This window comes from Saimiri boliviensis, chromosome 2 (assembly GCF_048565385.1).
Source record: "Saimiri boliviensis isolate mSaiBol1 chromosome 2, mSaiBol1.pri, whole genome shotgun sequence".
In the NCBI taxonomy this organism is placed as follows: domain Eukaryota; kingdom Metazoa; phylum Chordata; class Mammalia; order Primates; family Cebidae; genus Saimiri; species Saimiri boliviensis.
In genome coordinates, this window is record NC_133450.1 from 15,966,323 (window position 1) to 15,984,340 (window position 18,018).

The window sequence follows — 18,018 nt, forward strand, 5'->3', positions numbered from 1 at the left end:
ATATCTTTGGGACTAAAATTCAGGTCACCCGCCTCCCACCTCAGTACTGCATCCATCACACACTTCTGTCCAGTCAAGCTACCCTGACCCAGTAGCACACTCTATTTCTAACCTCTGGCTGTGAAATGCCAACTGCTTTTCAGTCTGCATTAAACTTATGGAACCACATCATGAATGTACCATTGGAGAAATACAACAAGATGAATTATTAACTTTCAGGCTCCCTATTTTTTTCATATATATTACTCCAACTCTCCACAGGGAATCTGAGTTTCAAGGAGTGAATGAAATAAATCCTGCATAGCTGTTACCTCTGTTAACAATGGCTTGGGGATAGACATCCATGGATCACAGGATGCCTCTTGCAGGGGCAGCAGCTTGTTTTCCTCAAGGCTTGTTTCTAGAAATGGATATGGAAAGGGAAAACAACTTACTCCTTTGTTTTTGATCAAAAGAGTGAGCAAATGTAAAATGTATCGGTATGTGTTCTTATATATTTGTGTCTCCTGGTTATTTCTTGCAAAACGTTCTATGTGGTGCTGGTCATTCATACATAGACTTGCAGTAGTGTTTCCCAAAGTGACTTTTAGGGAATTCTGCTTCTTTGAGATATTTCATGAGAGCATGCAGAGAGAGCTGCAGTCTATATCCCACCTCTAGAAACATCACCTTTCTCATTAGCAAATTAAAGGTCTTGGAAGTCCTTTCATTTAGCCCATTTCCCAAACTTCCTTGATCATGGAACCCATGTTGATTTTTTTCATGTACCCTCTTTAGAATTCAGGTTCCATGGAACACCCTTGGGAAGTCCTGGCTTATCCACCCTGGAGGGGAATTTTGGGTCACAGTGGCTCTCTACAGAACCTCATAAATGCAGGTCTAGCTGTGAGCCTGTCACCAAGGTGATCACCGACATCAGCAAATTCTCTTTTGTCACAATGTGACAGTATCTTTCAACTTCCCCTTACTCCTGAATGTCTAAAGAACTCTCCGTACATATTTGCCATCACCATGGTTGAGACCCAGATCTCTGCAGAGACAGTCTTGATCCTCCAGCTCCTGTTTCACACTGCCCATGTCACCCTCAGCGCTGAAATCCTTACCCCAAGCACTGGGAATTCAGGCCGTGGAAAATTTGGAGGCTCACAGCAGGTTGCTTTGCCCTTTTTCTCCCTATCCCCCTTTTGGCATTTTCTCCTGGGTCTCTCAGAGGCCATCTAATTCCTCTCTTTGTCATATGTATAGATTTTGGGAACTACTTTATTTCCTAAGCATGCACCTCAGAGGACTTACCCTTTACCCCCAGCGGCTTATCAGAGTATGTCTGTCAAACTAGTGAATGCTCCTCTAAGAAGAATTCTGATTACATTTCCAATGTCATTGTTATGGAAGCTATATCTACATAAAGTGGGAAGATACCAATAAGGGTTCTTGTTCCATGAATGTAAGCTCCCTTTTTATCTCTCTATTGGTCTAGAAATGTAGTAATCCACCTTGGTTGCAATAACAGCCTTGTGAGCAGCCTTCAAAATATAGATATCTGGACCTAAGTTTTGAGATTCTGATTCAAATGGTGGAGTCCATGCATCAATTTTTCTTAAGCACAAAGCAATTCTATTGTGTGCATATCAGAGTACAATATCACTGATTGAGAACGTGGAGTCAATGGAAGTAGAAAATGCCATTCATTATCAAATCACCATAAAGAAGAAACAAATATTTCCCTGATAATACACGTCATCACCCAAGTACCTACTCAGCTATTCTGATCACCAAGAGCTCTTCAGATACAGCTTTTCTTCTAGATGCTCAGAAAAGTGTGATATCTTAGTAATTTATTCCTGCTCCTGCCCATGGATCTCCAAGTTTGTGAGAATGGGAACATGAGGAATCTGTAGGCGTTTTACTGATGGATGTCTTGGTATGACGTTAAACTTGAAATTTACAGCTGGGGATGGATTTTCAGCCAGGTCCCTTGTGCCCAGTCAAGGGCATTGGTGACTGGCTTGCTACTTGCAGACAGTTGGTATAATGTGCCCATTTCAGAGGTGTGGGGAGGCAGAGTCTATCAGAGATTGTTGAAGGTAGCTGCAGTAATACCCGAAGTGAGGTGCTGAACAGGAGTGATAGGGGTCAAGGCAGCTCAGTAAGACAAGAGGGCAAGCAGTCCTACATCTTGTCCCTAACTCACTGTTCTGAACTGCCATCCCATCTTCCCACTTCTGCCTCAGGAGCAAGTTATCCTTCAAGATTCAGGACAAACGTCACTTCCTGATTGAAGCCTCCTCTCCCTCCTTGGTGTCTCCATACACTCTGCTTAGACTTCACATGATATCATGTGTTTTCCTACTAGATTCTGAACTCCCCAAGAGCAGCAACCCATATCTTAACTCTCTTTTCATCAACAAAGCCCAATATAATGCCTGGCACAGAGAGTGCCTCAATAAGTACATCTATGATGTAAATTTTCTAATAAAATGTCTATGGTATCTATTGTCTATTTCAGAATGAGTTCAAGAAATTCAATATCTCTTACAAATCTAGATGATTCACTTAAGAGAAAGAATGGCATTACCACGTTATTTGTCCACACAGACAATAAACCTCAAGCTCTGCTTTGACGATACAACAACGCTAACTCTTATCTCACTTGGGAATGATGACCAAATTGGGAAAATGATGACCAAATTGAAGGCCACTAAAAACGTGGTAGGGAAGAGAACCAGGTACAACATCATTTTGTTTAATCAGAACAAAGATGAAATCTCTTTATGCATAAAGATATTTCAGTGCCTATCCCCTGAAAGTGTTAAGCATTTTCTTAAAAAGAGATTAGTGGGCCAGGCGCGGTGGCTCAAGCCTGTAATCCCAGCACTTTGGGAGGCCGAGGAGGGTGGATCGAGGTCAAGAGATCGAGAGATAGCTAGACTGCTGACAAGGATTGCTGACTTGTACTATTTTATTTAAAAAAATTGAGAACTACAGGACAGAAGTGTAACTACAATGAAATCTGCTGTCCTTCTTCTAGTTTCAAAATTTAAGTAAATTTGTTGACCTAGAACCCAATAATTGAAAGGGAGGCTGAGTTTCCTTAAGGAATAACATTGCAATGCTATTGCAAATATATATATATATATATATACACACACACACACACACACACATACATGAAATATTCCTTATAATCCTTGCCCAAGGGGGCCTGTGCCCATTGATAGACTATTTTATACTGGGGAAAGGAAGTACACATAGTTGTTTTTGAGCACTGTTAAATATGGGATCTGAGCTTTCTGATGCTAATAGACTCAAAGCTTCATCACAGAATTCCAGTTAGAGTAGATATATGGAAGCTAGGTGATAAATTAAATGTTAGCTCCAGTTTATCTCAGTTATTTTTCTAGTCTTCAAGTACACAGTTATTTTGAGCATCTGGCAGAATCCTCCCATTTTTTCTCCAACTTGTAGATTAAGAGCCATTATGCAAGGACTATGTGGAAACCCCTGAACTTTCTGCAATTCCTTCTGCTCTTACACATACACACCTGCACACACACACACACACACACACACACACCCCTACCTATGTACACATTCATGCCCTACATGGTGAGAAGCAATCTGCATCCCAAAAGGAATTACACAGATTTTCACTACCATTAAAGATGTAAAGGATGAAGGTGTGGTGTTCTCATCATATCCTTATTTAGTTGGTTTATCTGTATCTTGAAAAAAACATATGGGTCATGGCAGACAAAATGTGGTTACCTTTAATGAAAAAGATCAACACAGTCTTTGGCATTTTATATGCAGCTCCTAATCTTGAAAACACTTTTTTTTTTTTTTTGAAGTCAGGGATAGGCAAACTATAGCTCATAGGCCAAATATGACCACAGACTACAAAAGCAGAGTTGAATAATTACAACAGAACCATGTGGCTAAAAATATTATTGAATGACCCTTTACAGAAAATGTTTGTTGACTAGATTTCCATTGGCAAAAATGATTAAAAGAAATTTGTCTTTACATTTAGAGGGACAACTCTGCATACTCCCTGTTTCACTGTTTTGTTAACTCTCCTGTTCCCTGGCATAATATAATAGGTAGGGATTTCCATCATCTTGACCTTCTGCAAAACCTCACAGTATCAGACTTCTCTGCTGTATTGATGATGCCATGTTTATTGGAAATGTTACTACCCTAGGTGACCCAGTAAGATACATACATACCAGAGGGTAAGATATAAACCCAATGAATATTTAGGTTCCCATGATATTGGTCAACTTAGAAGATATCCAGCAACCCAGAATATATTAGGACATTCTTCCAAAGAAGTAAACACATTTCTCTACTTGCAACTCTTACCACTGAGATAGAGGTACAGTGCTTGGTGAGCCTTTTTGAATTTTGGTTGAAGAGCAGACTGCATTTGAAAATACTGCTTTGGTCTGTATTCTGGGAGATATAGAAGTTTTGCCTGGGCCACAGTTAACAGAAGGCTCTGCAGGAGCCTTCTGCAGAGCCAGACTATTGGACCATCACACTCAATAGATCTAATCATGATAGAGCTCTCCATGATGAAGGAACTGTAGGAAATAAGAATCTCCTTCAAAGATGATAAAGAGTTATCTGGCTTTTGCAGACTGCCATTTCTTTTGCAGCTCCTGGCATGCTACTGGATATCTGTAGAGATTGAATGCCTGGTTATCACATCACAAGACAGCAAGTGTGAGCTGTTTCTGAGTCCATTTAGTGTTGCTATAAAGGAATACCTGAGGCTGAGTAATTTATAAAAAAAAGAAGTTTATTTAGCTCACTGTTGTGCAGACTGTACAAGAAGCATGATGCCAGCTTCTGTTTCTGAAGAAGGGCCCAGATTACTTCCACTTATGGTGGAAGGCTAAAGGGATCCAGCATGTGCAGAGATCACAGGGCAAGAGAGGAAATGAAAGAGAGAGAGAGAGAGAGAGAGAGAGAGAGAGAGAGAGAGGAGGTGCCAGATTCTTTTTTTTAAGCTCTGGAGGTTTATTACTAAACCCAAACCCGTGTTACTTTGAAGAATCTTTACATATTTACATAATACACTGTACATCTTATGCATGCCTGTTTATGCTACTTTTAAGAAGAGAATATTGTTTTAAACTATTAATAAACCAAAATTAATTGATAGGGCTGCATCAATCTGTCTTCCTTCCTTGGTCCATGATTTCCTTAAATGATGGTGTCATGTTCATCTATGGTTCTATACCGAATGCCTCTTCTTGAGTAGTACATTTTGCATCCAATGTAAAGAATAGATAAAACTCCCAGCATTAATACAATACCACCAACAAAGCTCCCAGTATCAAATCTGGATCCTTTCTTTGCTTCAGAATGCATAGTTGCTGTAATTGTTACTGATGAAGAAACAGATGTCACTGAACTATTGTGGGCTATGGTCATGGTGGATGTTGCTATAAGAGATGTGTTCTGTGAAACACTTGTTTTGGGTGTAGACTTGAAGGTGGCAGTCGTATTTGTTGAGACCATCCTTGGTGTTGTCGTATTAGCTGCTGCTGTGGGTTTCATGGTGGTGACTGTCTTATTGCTGGGGACTGAGGCAGCTGGAGTTGGTAGTTTCTTTCTTTCTTTCTTTCTTTCTTTCTTTTTTTTTTTAAAGTTTCTTAATAACTTTATTGCAGGGAAAAATAATGCATTGTATTTAATCATTTTTTTCCAAAGTCAATAATATTTTGCAATGTACTACTTCTGTATAACAGCATTTCTCATACTTCACAATGTGTTTATCTTGTAACTTCTCGCTAGCTTCACAGACATTTTCTGGTTAGGGAAAGTTCCTGGGTCATTGGAAAACAAAGTAACCAGCACTGTACATTCTATGTACAGAAAACCTTGAGATACGGCTCTACGATCCTGTGCATTTTTGTTTAAAAGGAGAATCTGAGGCTGGTAGTTTCATAGTGCTGTTGGAAGTTTCATTTGCATGGTCAGAAGGCACGTGTTGGAGAGTCTCTGTTGAGTTAGCACTAGAGTTGTGTGGAGGCACAGAATTCTCTATGTTTGCAGATGCGGCCGAGGTTGCGCTGTACTCCATCCAGGGCGGTCCCCAGCAGCGCCAGCACCTGCAGCGTCCCCAGGAGCAGCGCGGCCCACGTACCTCGCGCGCCGAGTCCCATTGTTCCAAGGGCAGGATGCCGCGGCCTCGTGGGTTCCCAGCCGAGAAGGCAGCAGCGACAGCGGCTCCTCTGCAGAGCCGGCTCCACGCCCCCTCAGGCGGCGCACGTCTCCCCTCCAGCCGCTTGTCCCCCGAATGACCAAATAGGGCGCAGGAGCTGGGCCTGGAGGGGGCGTCGAGTGCGCAGCCAGAGCTGCAAGGCCCGGCGGGGTGGCGGTGGCGCGGGGGCGGGCTCGGGGTTGTGGGCTTGGCGACGGGCGCCCGGCCTCCCTCGCAGGCGCACGCCTGGGAACCCCAGAAGCCACTTCCTTTCTTTTCAGAAATGGCAGTTGTTGTCCTGGATGAAGGCGATCGCCGCTGCCTCTCCGAAAGCTGAGCACGCAGGCTTCGTGGTGCCCAGAAGGAAGTCTTTGAAGAGTAGTTTTGCCCCCAGGGAGGTTACGGGTGCCTGCGGCTCAGAGAGAGAGGGTGGAGCTGCAGGGCGGGGGGCGGCAGGACGGGGAGGTCCTGGAGAGGAACTTCAGTGGATGTGATTCACTCTTAAGGAGTCCTGGGTGGTTGGAGCTTCCCCCGCGTGTGACCCAGCCTAAGGGGGAAGTGGAGATTCTTTTTAACAACCAGCTCTCATAGAAACCAAAAAAGCAAGAATTCACTCACTACTGACAGAATGGTATCAAGCTATTCATGTGGGATCCACTCCTTATAATCCAAACACTTCCCACTTGGGCCCACCTCCAACATTTTAAATCAGATTTCAAGATGACATTTGATAGGAGCAGATATCTGAACTAGAGCAAGCTGTGTATTATTAGATTTGCTAAATCATAGATTGGGTTAGCACAGCAGCAATCCATTGTATAATGGAATGTTGTGTCTGGAAATGGGCCTGAGACAGGTCCAAAAGGCAAGAGTAAATTGCGTGAAGAGTGACACAAATTTGCATGTCATCTGCTTCTATTGCTCTGATATCTTTTATCTCATCTTTCACTTATGGTTTTAGGGGATTCCCTATGACCAACTGATAGAAGACTGAAAAAACCTCAGGCCTGGCTCACAAGTGTGTCAACAGATGCTGGTCAAAAATACACTGCTGACATATTACAGATCCACTTAGTGGTATCTCTAGAGAGCAGTGATAAAAGTAAATTAGCCAGCCAGGAAAGTGGTGATCAGTAAATTTGATCATCCACTTTGCATGAATGAACTGGTGAGGAGTCTAGAAGGAACCAAATTAGAAAACCGAGGAATGATGAATAGTGAGGTCACAGGAAGAGGCGTATAGATTGACCTATAACAATGAACAAAAATTTTGCAGCTGTTACTACCTGCCAGAGAACATTCACCACCAGGTCTCTCAGTAACCAGTGGGGAAGGCTAATTCATCATGTATGTCACTTTATCTCTCTCTCATCGATTGCTTCTATGCTGGACAGTGGTCTCAAGAAAAGAGTGGTTGCATGGCAGAGATAAAGGTTTACATGAACTCCTTCTAGTCTAGCTAATGATACTCTTGAATGCTTAATTCATCAACAGCAGAGATTGAGGAGATCAGCCAGCCTCTTGGTATCAGGTGGATTACAATTAGACACCTTCTACCCTGGGGGGCTGGGGAGGACAAAAATTTGTCTTTATAGGAATTGATCCTTAATGTGACTATACCCTGGGTTTGCCCTCTTTGTCTGTAGTACCTCCACTGGCTTACCATCCAAAAGTTTTTAGAATACTTGACTTATCAACATATTGCACACAACATTGCCACACACCAAGGGAATTCTTTTATAAGAGGCAAGGTAATGAGTGCATGAAATAGGATCTAATAATTGTTCCTTGTACCCCATCACCCAGAAGCAGCCATCCTAAGAGAATGGTAGAAATCGTATTAAAGGTTCATTAAGATTCGAGCTTGGGGACAACATGTAGCAGGATTGAATGTGGTCTTCCAGGATACCGTATATACATTAAGCCAGTGACCAATATATGGTTCTGAATCCCAGCAGCTCGGTTATGTAAAACTGGGAACCAAGTGATTATAGAATCTGTGTTTACCATCTTGCAACTTTAGCATCTATTGGATTATAAATCTTAATTGTGATTGTGAATGGGAAAGATAATAATTCTGCCAGAAAAAATGTATGGGTCCCTGAATTTGAAGCTGAAGATATCAATTGAACTCTTCATTATTATGGGCCAGCAGGGAAGAAAAAACACATCATTAACAGTAATAGCCCATGACTCTCCTGAAGAACTGAAGTTGCTGTTCCCAGTGAAGACAAGAAGAAGCACATCTGGAACCCAAGGATTTCACAGGGGCATCTCCTGGTGCTCCCAGGTCCAACGATAACAGATTTATACATAGTTGTATTGTACCTACATAATTGTATGGTCAAAAGTTGATGCATAGTTGTATTGTAACAACTATGGCCCAACAAGGATAAGGCAAAAAAAGGTTCAGGCCCCTCAAGGATGAAGGTCTGTGTCATCACACCAGGACACCAAAACAGATAGCTAATGTGCTGGCCCATGGTGCAGGAAATATAGAATTTCTGGAAGAGATTGGAGATAAATATTAATTATGACTTCAGATGCAGGTCCAGCTATGGAACAGAAGTTTGTCTTACTTATCCTTAACCAGACTCTGGTGAAACATCCCCTGGAAGGAGACCTTGTGACAGATTGAACTAGTGCTTCCCCTCTTGTAGAATAGATAAGGACAACTTATTCTCACAGAAATGGGGACCTCTATTGTAGAATGCAATTTGGATATAATGATGGAGGAATGTGCCCTGAATAGTGCAGGAGGTGGACTGTATTATGCACCTTTTATATACTAGTTTATAGGCTTTGGCTCACTGATTTCATTCAAGCTGCTGCTGAGACCTCTTGTTCTTAGGGTATATTCTGATTGCTTGCATGCAAGAGCAACCTGACATTATTGCAACTTCTCAACTCCTTCCACAGGGCCATCCTGATGATACTTACATAAGACGCTTATTACACTCAAATATGTGTAATATGGACATGCAGGAGGTTCATACTCTGTGAGACAAACCTTTGACCAATTGGAGGTGCAGCCAATGGTTAAATTCTTCACTTTATTTTCTCCATGATGAAATTATACAACTTCTCAGAAGATGGTCCTATGGGATTGAGCAATCAGTCAAACCTAGGAGCAGTTAGGCCTATACTGCATCCTTACATTACTCTCCCTCTTTCTCTATTCCATTCCCTTTATCGTCACTCCTGTTCCCTGGGATTGTACAATCTAATTCAGGCTGGGATATTATCCCACCTTCCAATCTGATCCACTTGTGGCCCTCTCTGTTCCCAGCATCAAATAGCTCTCTACTTCTCATTTTGCCTCCCTTCAACTATCTTGGACACTGAGTCAAAAGTAATCTTCCCAAAGCATAAATTGGATCATGTCATTCACCTACTTAAAACTTTTTCGTGGCTGCTTATTGACCTTAATATAAAAGTCTAAGTTATTTATCCCAGTCGAGAGACTCTGTAAGATTTAACTTGTTTCTTTTCAGCCTTTATCTTCTGTCACTTCCTCCCTCACAGTCAGCTTCAATAACACTGAACTACTTTGGCTTTCCTAAAATGGAGCCTGTCCTTCACATGCCCTGACCCTGAAATGACTGCTCACACTTGATTAATGCCCACTTAGCTTTTTAGGTCTCAGAGGCAAGTGTCCTGGGATATTTTCCTGGACCTTTCCAAGACTGAGCTAGTAGTGAACACCTTATCCAGCCTTCTTACTTAACTCTTACTTTAGCACTCGCTACTTTGAAATTTTTGTCTCTGGATCCTCTGTCAGACTTAAGGCTTCCCAATTCTCCTAGCATCTAGTAAAAATTAAGCATTTGACAAAAATTCATTGCAAGAATGTCTAGATGAATTGGTTTTCTTTTCTTCCTATTAACTTGTTCACCATTGTTTATAATATTATTAAAAAGATGAGTGTACATTTTTTCTCATGTATTTTTCCAACGTACTTAAAAAGTAAAATGAAATGGCACATGAACAGTATGAAACTGACTAGGAACTTTCTCAGGCACAGATTACATCATTAGGCTAAAACTCATATAGTCAGCATTAGGAAAAATAGATTAAATTCCATATATATATTCACAATCATTTATTATATTCATATTCCTTTTACATTTTTGTATTTTTGAAATCCCGTGTCATATTTTTATCACAATACTATATCACAAAGCTGAACACACCTCCTCTTGAACATTTATCACTAGTGGCCTTGAATCTTATGTGATATCATAATAATTAGAATTTCTACTTCATAATGACTGATAGAGAAAAGCAACCTCAGCTGTAAAAACAGAGTCCCGGGGGAATCCTGATAGCCTTTTTCCCAAGAAAGCAAAATCCATTTGCAATAATATGTGTGTATGCAAAGACCTCCTGAAATTGCAGGAACAAAACTCTTTCTGCATTTCTACCTCATTAAGATCTGTTCCTCAACAGTGATCAGTCGGATTTTACTGTAAGAAGGAAGAAAACAAGGAGCCTGCTGGAGCAACATGGAAACAGGCTATATATATGGTGGTTATGGCCACAGACATTTGGTTCAAATTCTTGTTCTGCTTTTAGCCTCTCTAGCTTTCAGTCTCTTCGAGTTTAATGGGAAAAATAACATCTACTTCATAACATTGTAGGGAAATTAAGTAAAATATCATATGTGGAGTTCTCAGCACATTGTATTCTCTCAACACACCCATGGCAGCTATCACTGATGAGTTCCCAGAAACCTGGAACAATAAGGAAATCTATTAAAAGAGCTGTAGGAACCAGCATCTTCAGGGAGGGATGGGGGTCAAGGAGCCAGAAGGAGGTGAGAGAGGATGAAGAAAGAGTGATCATTTTCTCTAAAGTAGTTTTTTATTAAACTTTAGCAGCTTCCAATCTCAGATTCAGAACCCTAGGCAATGACCTAGTAGTCAGTAAGGCAGGAATAAATTGTGATAAGCTGGTTCTATTATGGAAAACATTTTCAGCAAACTGCAGGGGAAAGATAGCAGGAAGATCCATGGCTAATGCACCACTTTTAAAGGACTTTCATAACTCACTGGATACACAGGGATGTTATGTGCTTTTCCAGTCATGAGCAGACAATAAGCACAGTGACTTACTTGTCAGGCAGAAAACTTGATTAATTTTTTTTAAGCAGTAAGCAGAATCAAGGAAATCATTTCCTTAATGGAAGCCTGGAAGAAATGGGAGGTTCATTTGTCATGAATTCATTTCAGCATTCACATGGTAAAAAAAAATTACTGCCACAAGTGGAATGAGCCAAGTGGGCTTTAGAACTCTTTCTGAAATAAACATTGCAAAAAATCATACCCATAAATATATTAATCTGTATTTCTTATGCTCACATTTTAAGGTTGAAAAGATCAATATAACATTAGTACTTTATCTCTCTCAAAACACTTTTATATCCAATATTTCATCTGCACTGAATAACAGATACCATTAGGTGGGCAGGGGAAATATCCTCCTGTTAAAGATGAGGACACAGTCTCTGAGGGGTTATCTCACTTGTTAAAGGTCACATAGCCTGTAAATGAAAGAACAAAAGCTCAACCAAACCTCATGCCTCCAAATCAAGAGGAGGCCCCAGTGGACCACGCTGATGCTGCTGTCAGATGTGTTTTGTCTCATATATTTTGATGTTTACACAGACCATTTTTAACATACATGTTTAGCAGTCAATGCCATAGGAAATGAACTTAGACCAGGGCAGGTGTTTAGACATCTTATGGATATTTCCCTCATCAGGCCCATGAATAGAGTGTAAATATAGGTGAGAAACTGACTTCCTGTTTGTTTCTCTGGTCCCACTCTTTACCTTTCTCCTGCTGTGCCCTGGGAAGTTCACTTTAGGACCTACAACAAAGAGATTTCTCACTGGCTTCCTTGTGGTTTATTCAATGTGGAATTCCTGCAGTAAGTTGGAGGGAGGGAGGAGAAGTAGGTGTGGATTTTTGTTTCTTTCCTTAGTTCTCATTTTAATGCCTGGGCATAGGCTGGTTGTGCCTGGGGGGCATCTGCAGACAAACTTCTGTGCTTCCAGGTTTGGTAATGACTCCTTCTACTTGCCTTCTCAGAGCCAGAGGCCTCAGGGTGCTGAGATGTTCTTATCCCCAGTTCCCACACCATTCTTGTGGCTTCCCTGTACCCTGCCCATCCTTTGTAAATATGTCTTTACCAAATTTTCCTCAGAATACCTGAATTTGAGTGGTATCTTCATTGCCTGCCAGGATCCTTCCTGACATTACCTTCCTGAATGAATATTGTTGAAGGAGTCTATTCTCTATGCAAAGAAGCCCAATTTCTCACCATGTATAAAAGGAAGTAAACATCATTTTCAATAGAAAACAATGCAGGGTATATGTCTAGTGTCACAGCTGTGTTTGGACCACAGAGCCTAGAAAGAGGTAGTCATAGAAATAGACTCTTTTCTCTCTTTCTTTTGGTAACAGCATCCTGATTTTCCCTTGAGAAACCATCCTCTCCTCTCCTTATAGTCTCTGTCATTATGATAGGACCAACCCTACCCTCCAGGGACAGGCGTGGGGCTCCACCCTGGCTTATGAAAGAGCTATACACTCTTAACCACAGTGATCCATGTAGGACATCAGTCAGGATGCTGGGGAAAATTATAAGAAAGACTCAAACCTTCTTGGAAGGCTGGATGGTTTTACAAAAGCCTCAGAAGAGAATTATAGCTGAAGGCAGCCTAATCCTCTTGACTTGAGCAGAGCAGGTACCAAGGGAATGTAAAGGAGTTTATCTAAATAGCTTGTTTACTTATGTTGTCCCAAGATCAAACTTTAATCATCCACATGCAGGACTGCTCTCTACATGTGGTGGGGTGGGGGTGGGGGGTCGACAATGTCAATTATCCACTAATGATGTTTGCCCAAGACTTCTGTCATTAAATCTATTCTAAAATAAATATGAGCCTCTCCAATATATAGGGGCTTCATAGCTGGACTCCCTCTTAGGGATCTGTGAGCCATGGAGTCCCCTGGCCATGCTTGTACAGGCAAAACATCTGTGTCTATATACTTCATTGATTGCTCAGGCAGAGTCTGCCATTCAGACTCAGCAGCCAGTTTAAAGATGGGAAGGAACAGGGGCAGGGGAAGCTTGACTTTTTCCAGAGGTATCAAGAAAGATTCTCTTCCCACTGGATTTTCTAATCTGTAGAACCTAAGCCTGGAGATGCTGTCAACCATCATGTAAAAGCCAAAATAAAAATCAAAAGGTGGAACTGAAAGATGGTGAAAATGTCCTCCTGGTCACATAGGTTGAGCATTTGTATTTGGCCATACCTGAAAGTGTCTCTGCACTTTTCTCCCCTGGACCAATCATCTTTTTTTTCTCTTAGGGTGATCTGTTTTCACCTTTATCCAGAAAAGTCTACAGTAAAGAGAAAACTCCTGAACTAGGAGACTTGAAACTCATTCCAGTCTCTGTTATTTAGAAGTTGTGTGACCTTTGGCAAATTATTTTGCCTCTCTGGGTTTAGATCTCTCCCCTATAAAATAAGGATTTTGTGCTGGATGTTCTTCAAATGCTTTTGTAGAGCTCAACATGGAGACAGATCAACAGTAACCAGACCTCAGAGAGAAGTTATGCCTCCAAGTGAGCTCATTCTTTGTTCTCAGCATGTTGACTGCAGCATTGCAGTCCATCCGATAAAGGTAAGACATTGTTAGAAATAATGACCCTATCCAGCCCTGGTCAGCCCTACTGTTAACTCCCAGGAGGGCTCATCTCATCTCCCCACTTCAGTCCACTCAACCAAATACACTATGTAATTTTGATGATATGTCTCTTAAAATTTAATCATCACACCAAATGGCCAAAGAAATATTCAATGTCTACCAGAAGTAAAATGTAGTGCTAGGTATTGTGATTATTAGCATTCCATCTTTATGTTGATCCTCCTTGGAAGGGACTCAAAAAAACTCTTCCAAACCCTCCAAGTTTCTACCACATAATACCTTCCTTCATGCACTGTGGCTTTTTGATACTTTCCTCTGACATTCATTAGATGAAAGTTTATCCGATAAAATTTATTTTCATCAAAAGATGCCAGAAAAACAAATGAGTTTTGAAGTAAAGATGAAGGAAAATTTTGAAAAGCACTTAATTTCCTCATTATTCATCCATTCATTGTTCCAATAGCCAGTGACCAAGGTATTTTTTGTGGGCTGTTCACAGTAGCTCTATTTCCTGCTATTGTTTTTTAGTTGATGAAAATTTAGCTAATAGCACAATCCTGCATGATTTGCCAAGCATGTGTTGAGTTGAAAGGTCACATATTTGCACGTGACATTTAGCTGTGGGAAAGAAACTGTCGTCATTGTGCCCTGAAAACCTCATTCTCACCATTGGTGGGGAAAAAAAACCCTATATTAGTGCATAGAAGGTATTTCATTGTCTGCTGGCTTAAATAGTCTTTTAAAGGCTTGTTTAATATCTTCTGGATAGAGACCCAATCAAGTTTAAGGTCCCTGCCGCTTTTAGTACTGTTTCTGGTCTTGGAGATTCATTTTCTAGAAAGATTCACTTTCCCAAGAGGCATCTTTCACAAGATGTAGTCTTTCATGAGATGGCAGTTGGTTGGAGAGGAAAGCTTACCTGCCCTCTTTGCTGTGAGGATGTCCACCTGCTCTCCTCGTACTGTCTTCTGGTCCCCTCCAGCCTTTGAGAAAGATGTTCTGTTTAGGCATCAATTAGGCATCCCCCTGACAGAAGCTGCTGAGGCCACAGCCAGGGTAGTTGGTGATCTGGTGGCCTGCTGGGGGTCTACTGTGTCCCCTCCTGTTACACTCCCTTACCTTGGTTCTTGCTAGAGCAGCAGCTCCCCATGGTCTCAGCTGCCTCCTCCATCTGCCCTGGGCCTTGGTTGTCCACCCAGCAGCCTCTGCCATGAAGTCAAGTTTCCCTCTCACAGGGATCCATGGGAGGCCCACTGGCCCTCATTTCTCTTCCTTACTCTTCTTACTCTGGGAGCAAGTGACAATGTTTGGTTATCTTCCCTATCCTACTGGAGAAGACCTATTCCCAGTTATCTTTTCTTCTTAAGTATCACCACCATGGTATACTACATGTTAATATTTGTTCTGTTGCAATGTTACTGATGCCGGGGTTCCCTAAAAGGTGATCTCCTCCCTGAACTCCAAACAAGGCATGAGTCCTCTTTGCCCCTCTGCTTCTGGGTTTCCTTGCTGATCTCTCTTGATATGAATTCAGGAACGTGTCTTACCTCTTTCTCTTATTTTCTGTACCTCATGGCTTCTTCACAGAATTGGAAGGTATATCTACTTAATCTTTCTGTTGTTAAAAGAAAAACTTTAGCAGAATTAAATTTAAGAGAGTTTAATTGAGCAGAGAATAATTTGCAAATTGAGCAGCCTCCCGAGGCAGAGTAGGCTCAGAGACTTCAGAGCAGCCACACGGTGGAAGATTTATGGATAGAAAAAGGAAAGTGATATATAGAAAATGGATGTGTGGTACAGAAACAACCAGATTGGTTGCTACTTGATGTTTGCATCATTTGAACACACTTTGAACAGTTGGTTTCCTTTGACTGGCCAAGACTCAGTGATGGCACAAGAGTAGATTACAGTTTGTGTACAACTCCATTTATGTTATAGTTCATGATGTACACAGAAACCTTTAGGCTGAACTTAAAATATGTAAGGAGGCAGTTTTAAGCTAAACATGATGTATCACTGTCCAGTAGGGCATTCACCAAGTAATATCTTCCTTCATGCATTGTGGTTTTTGATACTTTCCTCCTTTTTCCTGGGCAATAAATTGGGCTTTAATGATGGAAAGCCTTTGGGAGAACAATCACTTATATGGGAATGGAAAATGTAACAATTTAATATCTTCTAAATAGGATTCCTGTTACATCTAGAATATGTAAAACTCTGCTAGTTTTTAGGAAGGGAGCTGAGGATAGGCTAAGAGGGGATCAAGATGTGAATTAAACATGATTTCTGTTCTTAAATAGCTTTTAACTTGAGGGAAGAGATGGACATGAATACCATTGGAACCAAATGTGGCCTATACCACTGGGTTATGAGATCAGACAGGGGTAAAGATCACATAGAGCCCTTAAAAAGCTGGCTGCCCCAGCACTTTGGGAGGCTGAAATGGGTGGATCACCTGAGGTCAGGAGTTTGAGACCAGCCTGGCCAACATGGTGAAACCATGTCTCTACTAAGACTACCAAAAATTAGCTGGGCATAGTGGCAGGTGCCTGTAATCCCAGCTACTCAGGAGGCTGAGACAGGAGAATTGCATGAACCCAGGAGGTGGAGGTTGCAGTGAGCCAAGATCATGCCATTGCACTCCAGCCTGGGCAACAAGAGCGAAACTCCATCTAAAAACAAACAAACAAACAAAACAACAAACAACTGTCTGCTTTCAGTTTTTCAGTTTGCTTCTTCTCCATTCTGCAGGTTAGAGACCACAGCCAGAAACCTGATTAGCTGTCATCTTTGAGCTTAGACTTTGGCTTGCAGGGCAGAGGATTTCTGTCTCAGCAAACATCAGGTTGGGACTGAACTTAGGGGTGGGAGAGATCCATCTTTTTACTGGGTAGGACTGTACTTTTTTCTGGTAGATGGCAATTAATAGGAGATGCCCAGAAAGAGCTGCACTCTATTTGAGAGCAATAGTTCTCAAAGTGTGTCCCACCCACATAGGTGTTATCAGGGAACTTGTCAAAACACAAATTCTCAGGCCTCACCCCAGGCCTGCTGAATCAGAATCTCTGGGGATGAGGCCCAGCACTGTTTTAACCAGCTCTCCAGGTGATTCTCATCCACACTAAAGTTTGAGAACCTCTTCTCTAGACCCTAAAATTATGTAACTTCACACTGGCACTCAGGGCCCAGCAGCACTGGCATTACCTGGGAATTTTTTAGAAATGTCGGGTCTCAGGCCCCACTTCAGATGTATTGAGTAAGAATCTTTTAAACTAAAATTCCAAGTTAATTCTTATAAACATTAAAGTTTGAGAATCATTGCACTAGGTGATTAGACCTATATTCAACCTGGATTATAGATCATAGGTGGACAGTATCATTTTTTTTTAAAGGTATGTTTTCTTCTGTCTGTTCCAGGCAGGTCCCCTCCTATCGAAGTTGGCACATCTGAGAGATAGTGGTCACACTACAACTCAACTGCACGCACACCAAAAAAAGTAGCTTATTTTCTTTTACTGTTTATTTTTCTTGCTGGTTTACCAACCTACTGGGTATCAGGGTACAAAACATTATTTTACTTGCAAATTAATTATATCACCACCTTTTCTTGCTTAAACTGTCTTTTTAGGTTAACTCTGTTACTTTGGGATAAATGTTCAGTCTTTTGGAAATACGCCACTTACCCTAGTTTCTCCCATGATGGTTCTGGGGTGGGAGAGGCTTACATGACCTTGCAGGGCAGAGGACAGGGTTATGCAGCTCATGGGGCATTTTGTACAAATTAGATGTGTCTTTCTTATGATACCTTCCTTTCAGGTGTTGGAAAGTTGTCATGCTGATTTTATTAGAACAAGCACCTTGTTGCCAAATGCTTTAAAATTGACATAATAAATGTTCAAATTTTCAATATCTGCTAAGTGAATGGTGCCCTCTTAGACATGGATTTCTTGTGCAGTACTCAACCTGCACAACTATATGCCCGTCTCTGTTTTTGTACCACAGTAAGGTGCATGCATGAGGCTGAATATGGGGTTTTCCCTAGAGGCTTGCAGTGGTCTTCTAGAAAGGTGGACTATTGGCATTGACTAT

The 18,018-nt window shown here is 41.4% G+C and overlaps 1 protein-coding gene across 1 annotated transcript; it reads right to left on the reverse strand.

Annotated features, from left to right (window-relative positions):
• Positions 1–5,104: 5,104 nt before the first annotated feature.
• On the reverse strand, positions 5,105–6,173 carry LOC101045652 (porimin-like). The gene is given in 3 exon segments (XM_010351650.3): positions 5,105–5,616; positions 5,945–6,082; positions 6,084–6,173. Coding segments are annotated over 3 exon segments (636 nt in total). The 3' UTR covers positions 5,105–5,208.
• Positions 6,174–18,018: the final 11,845 nt, after the last annotated feature.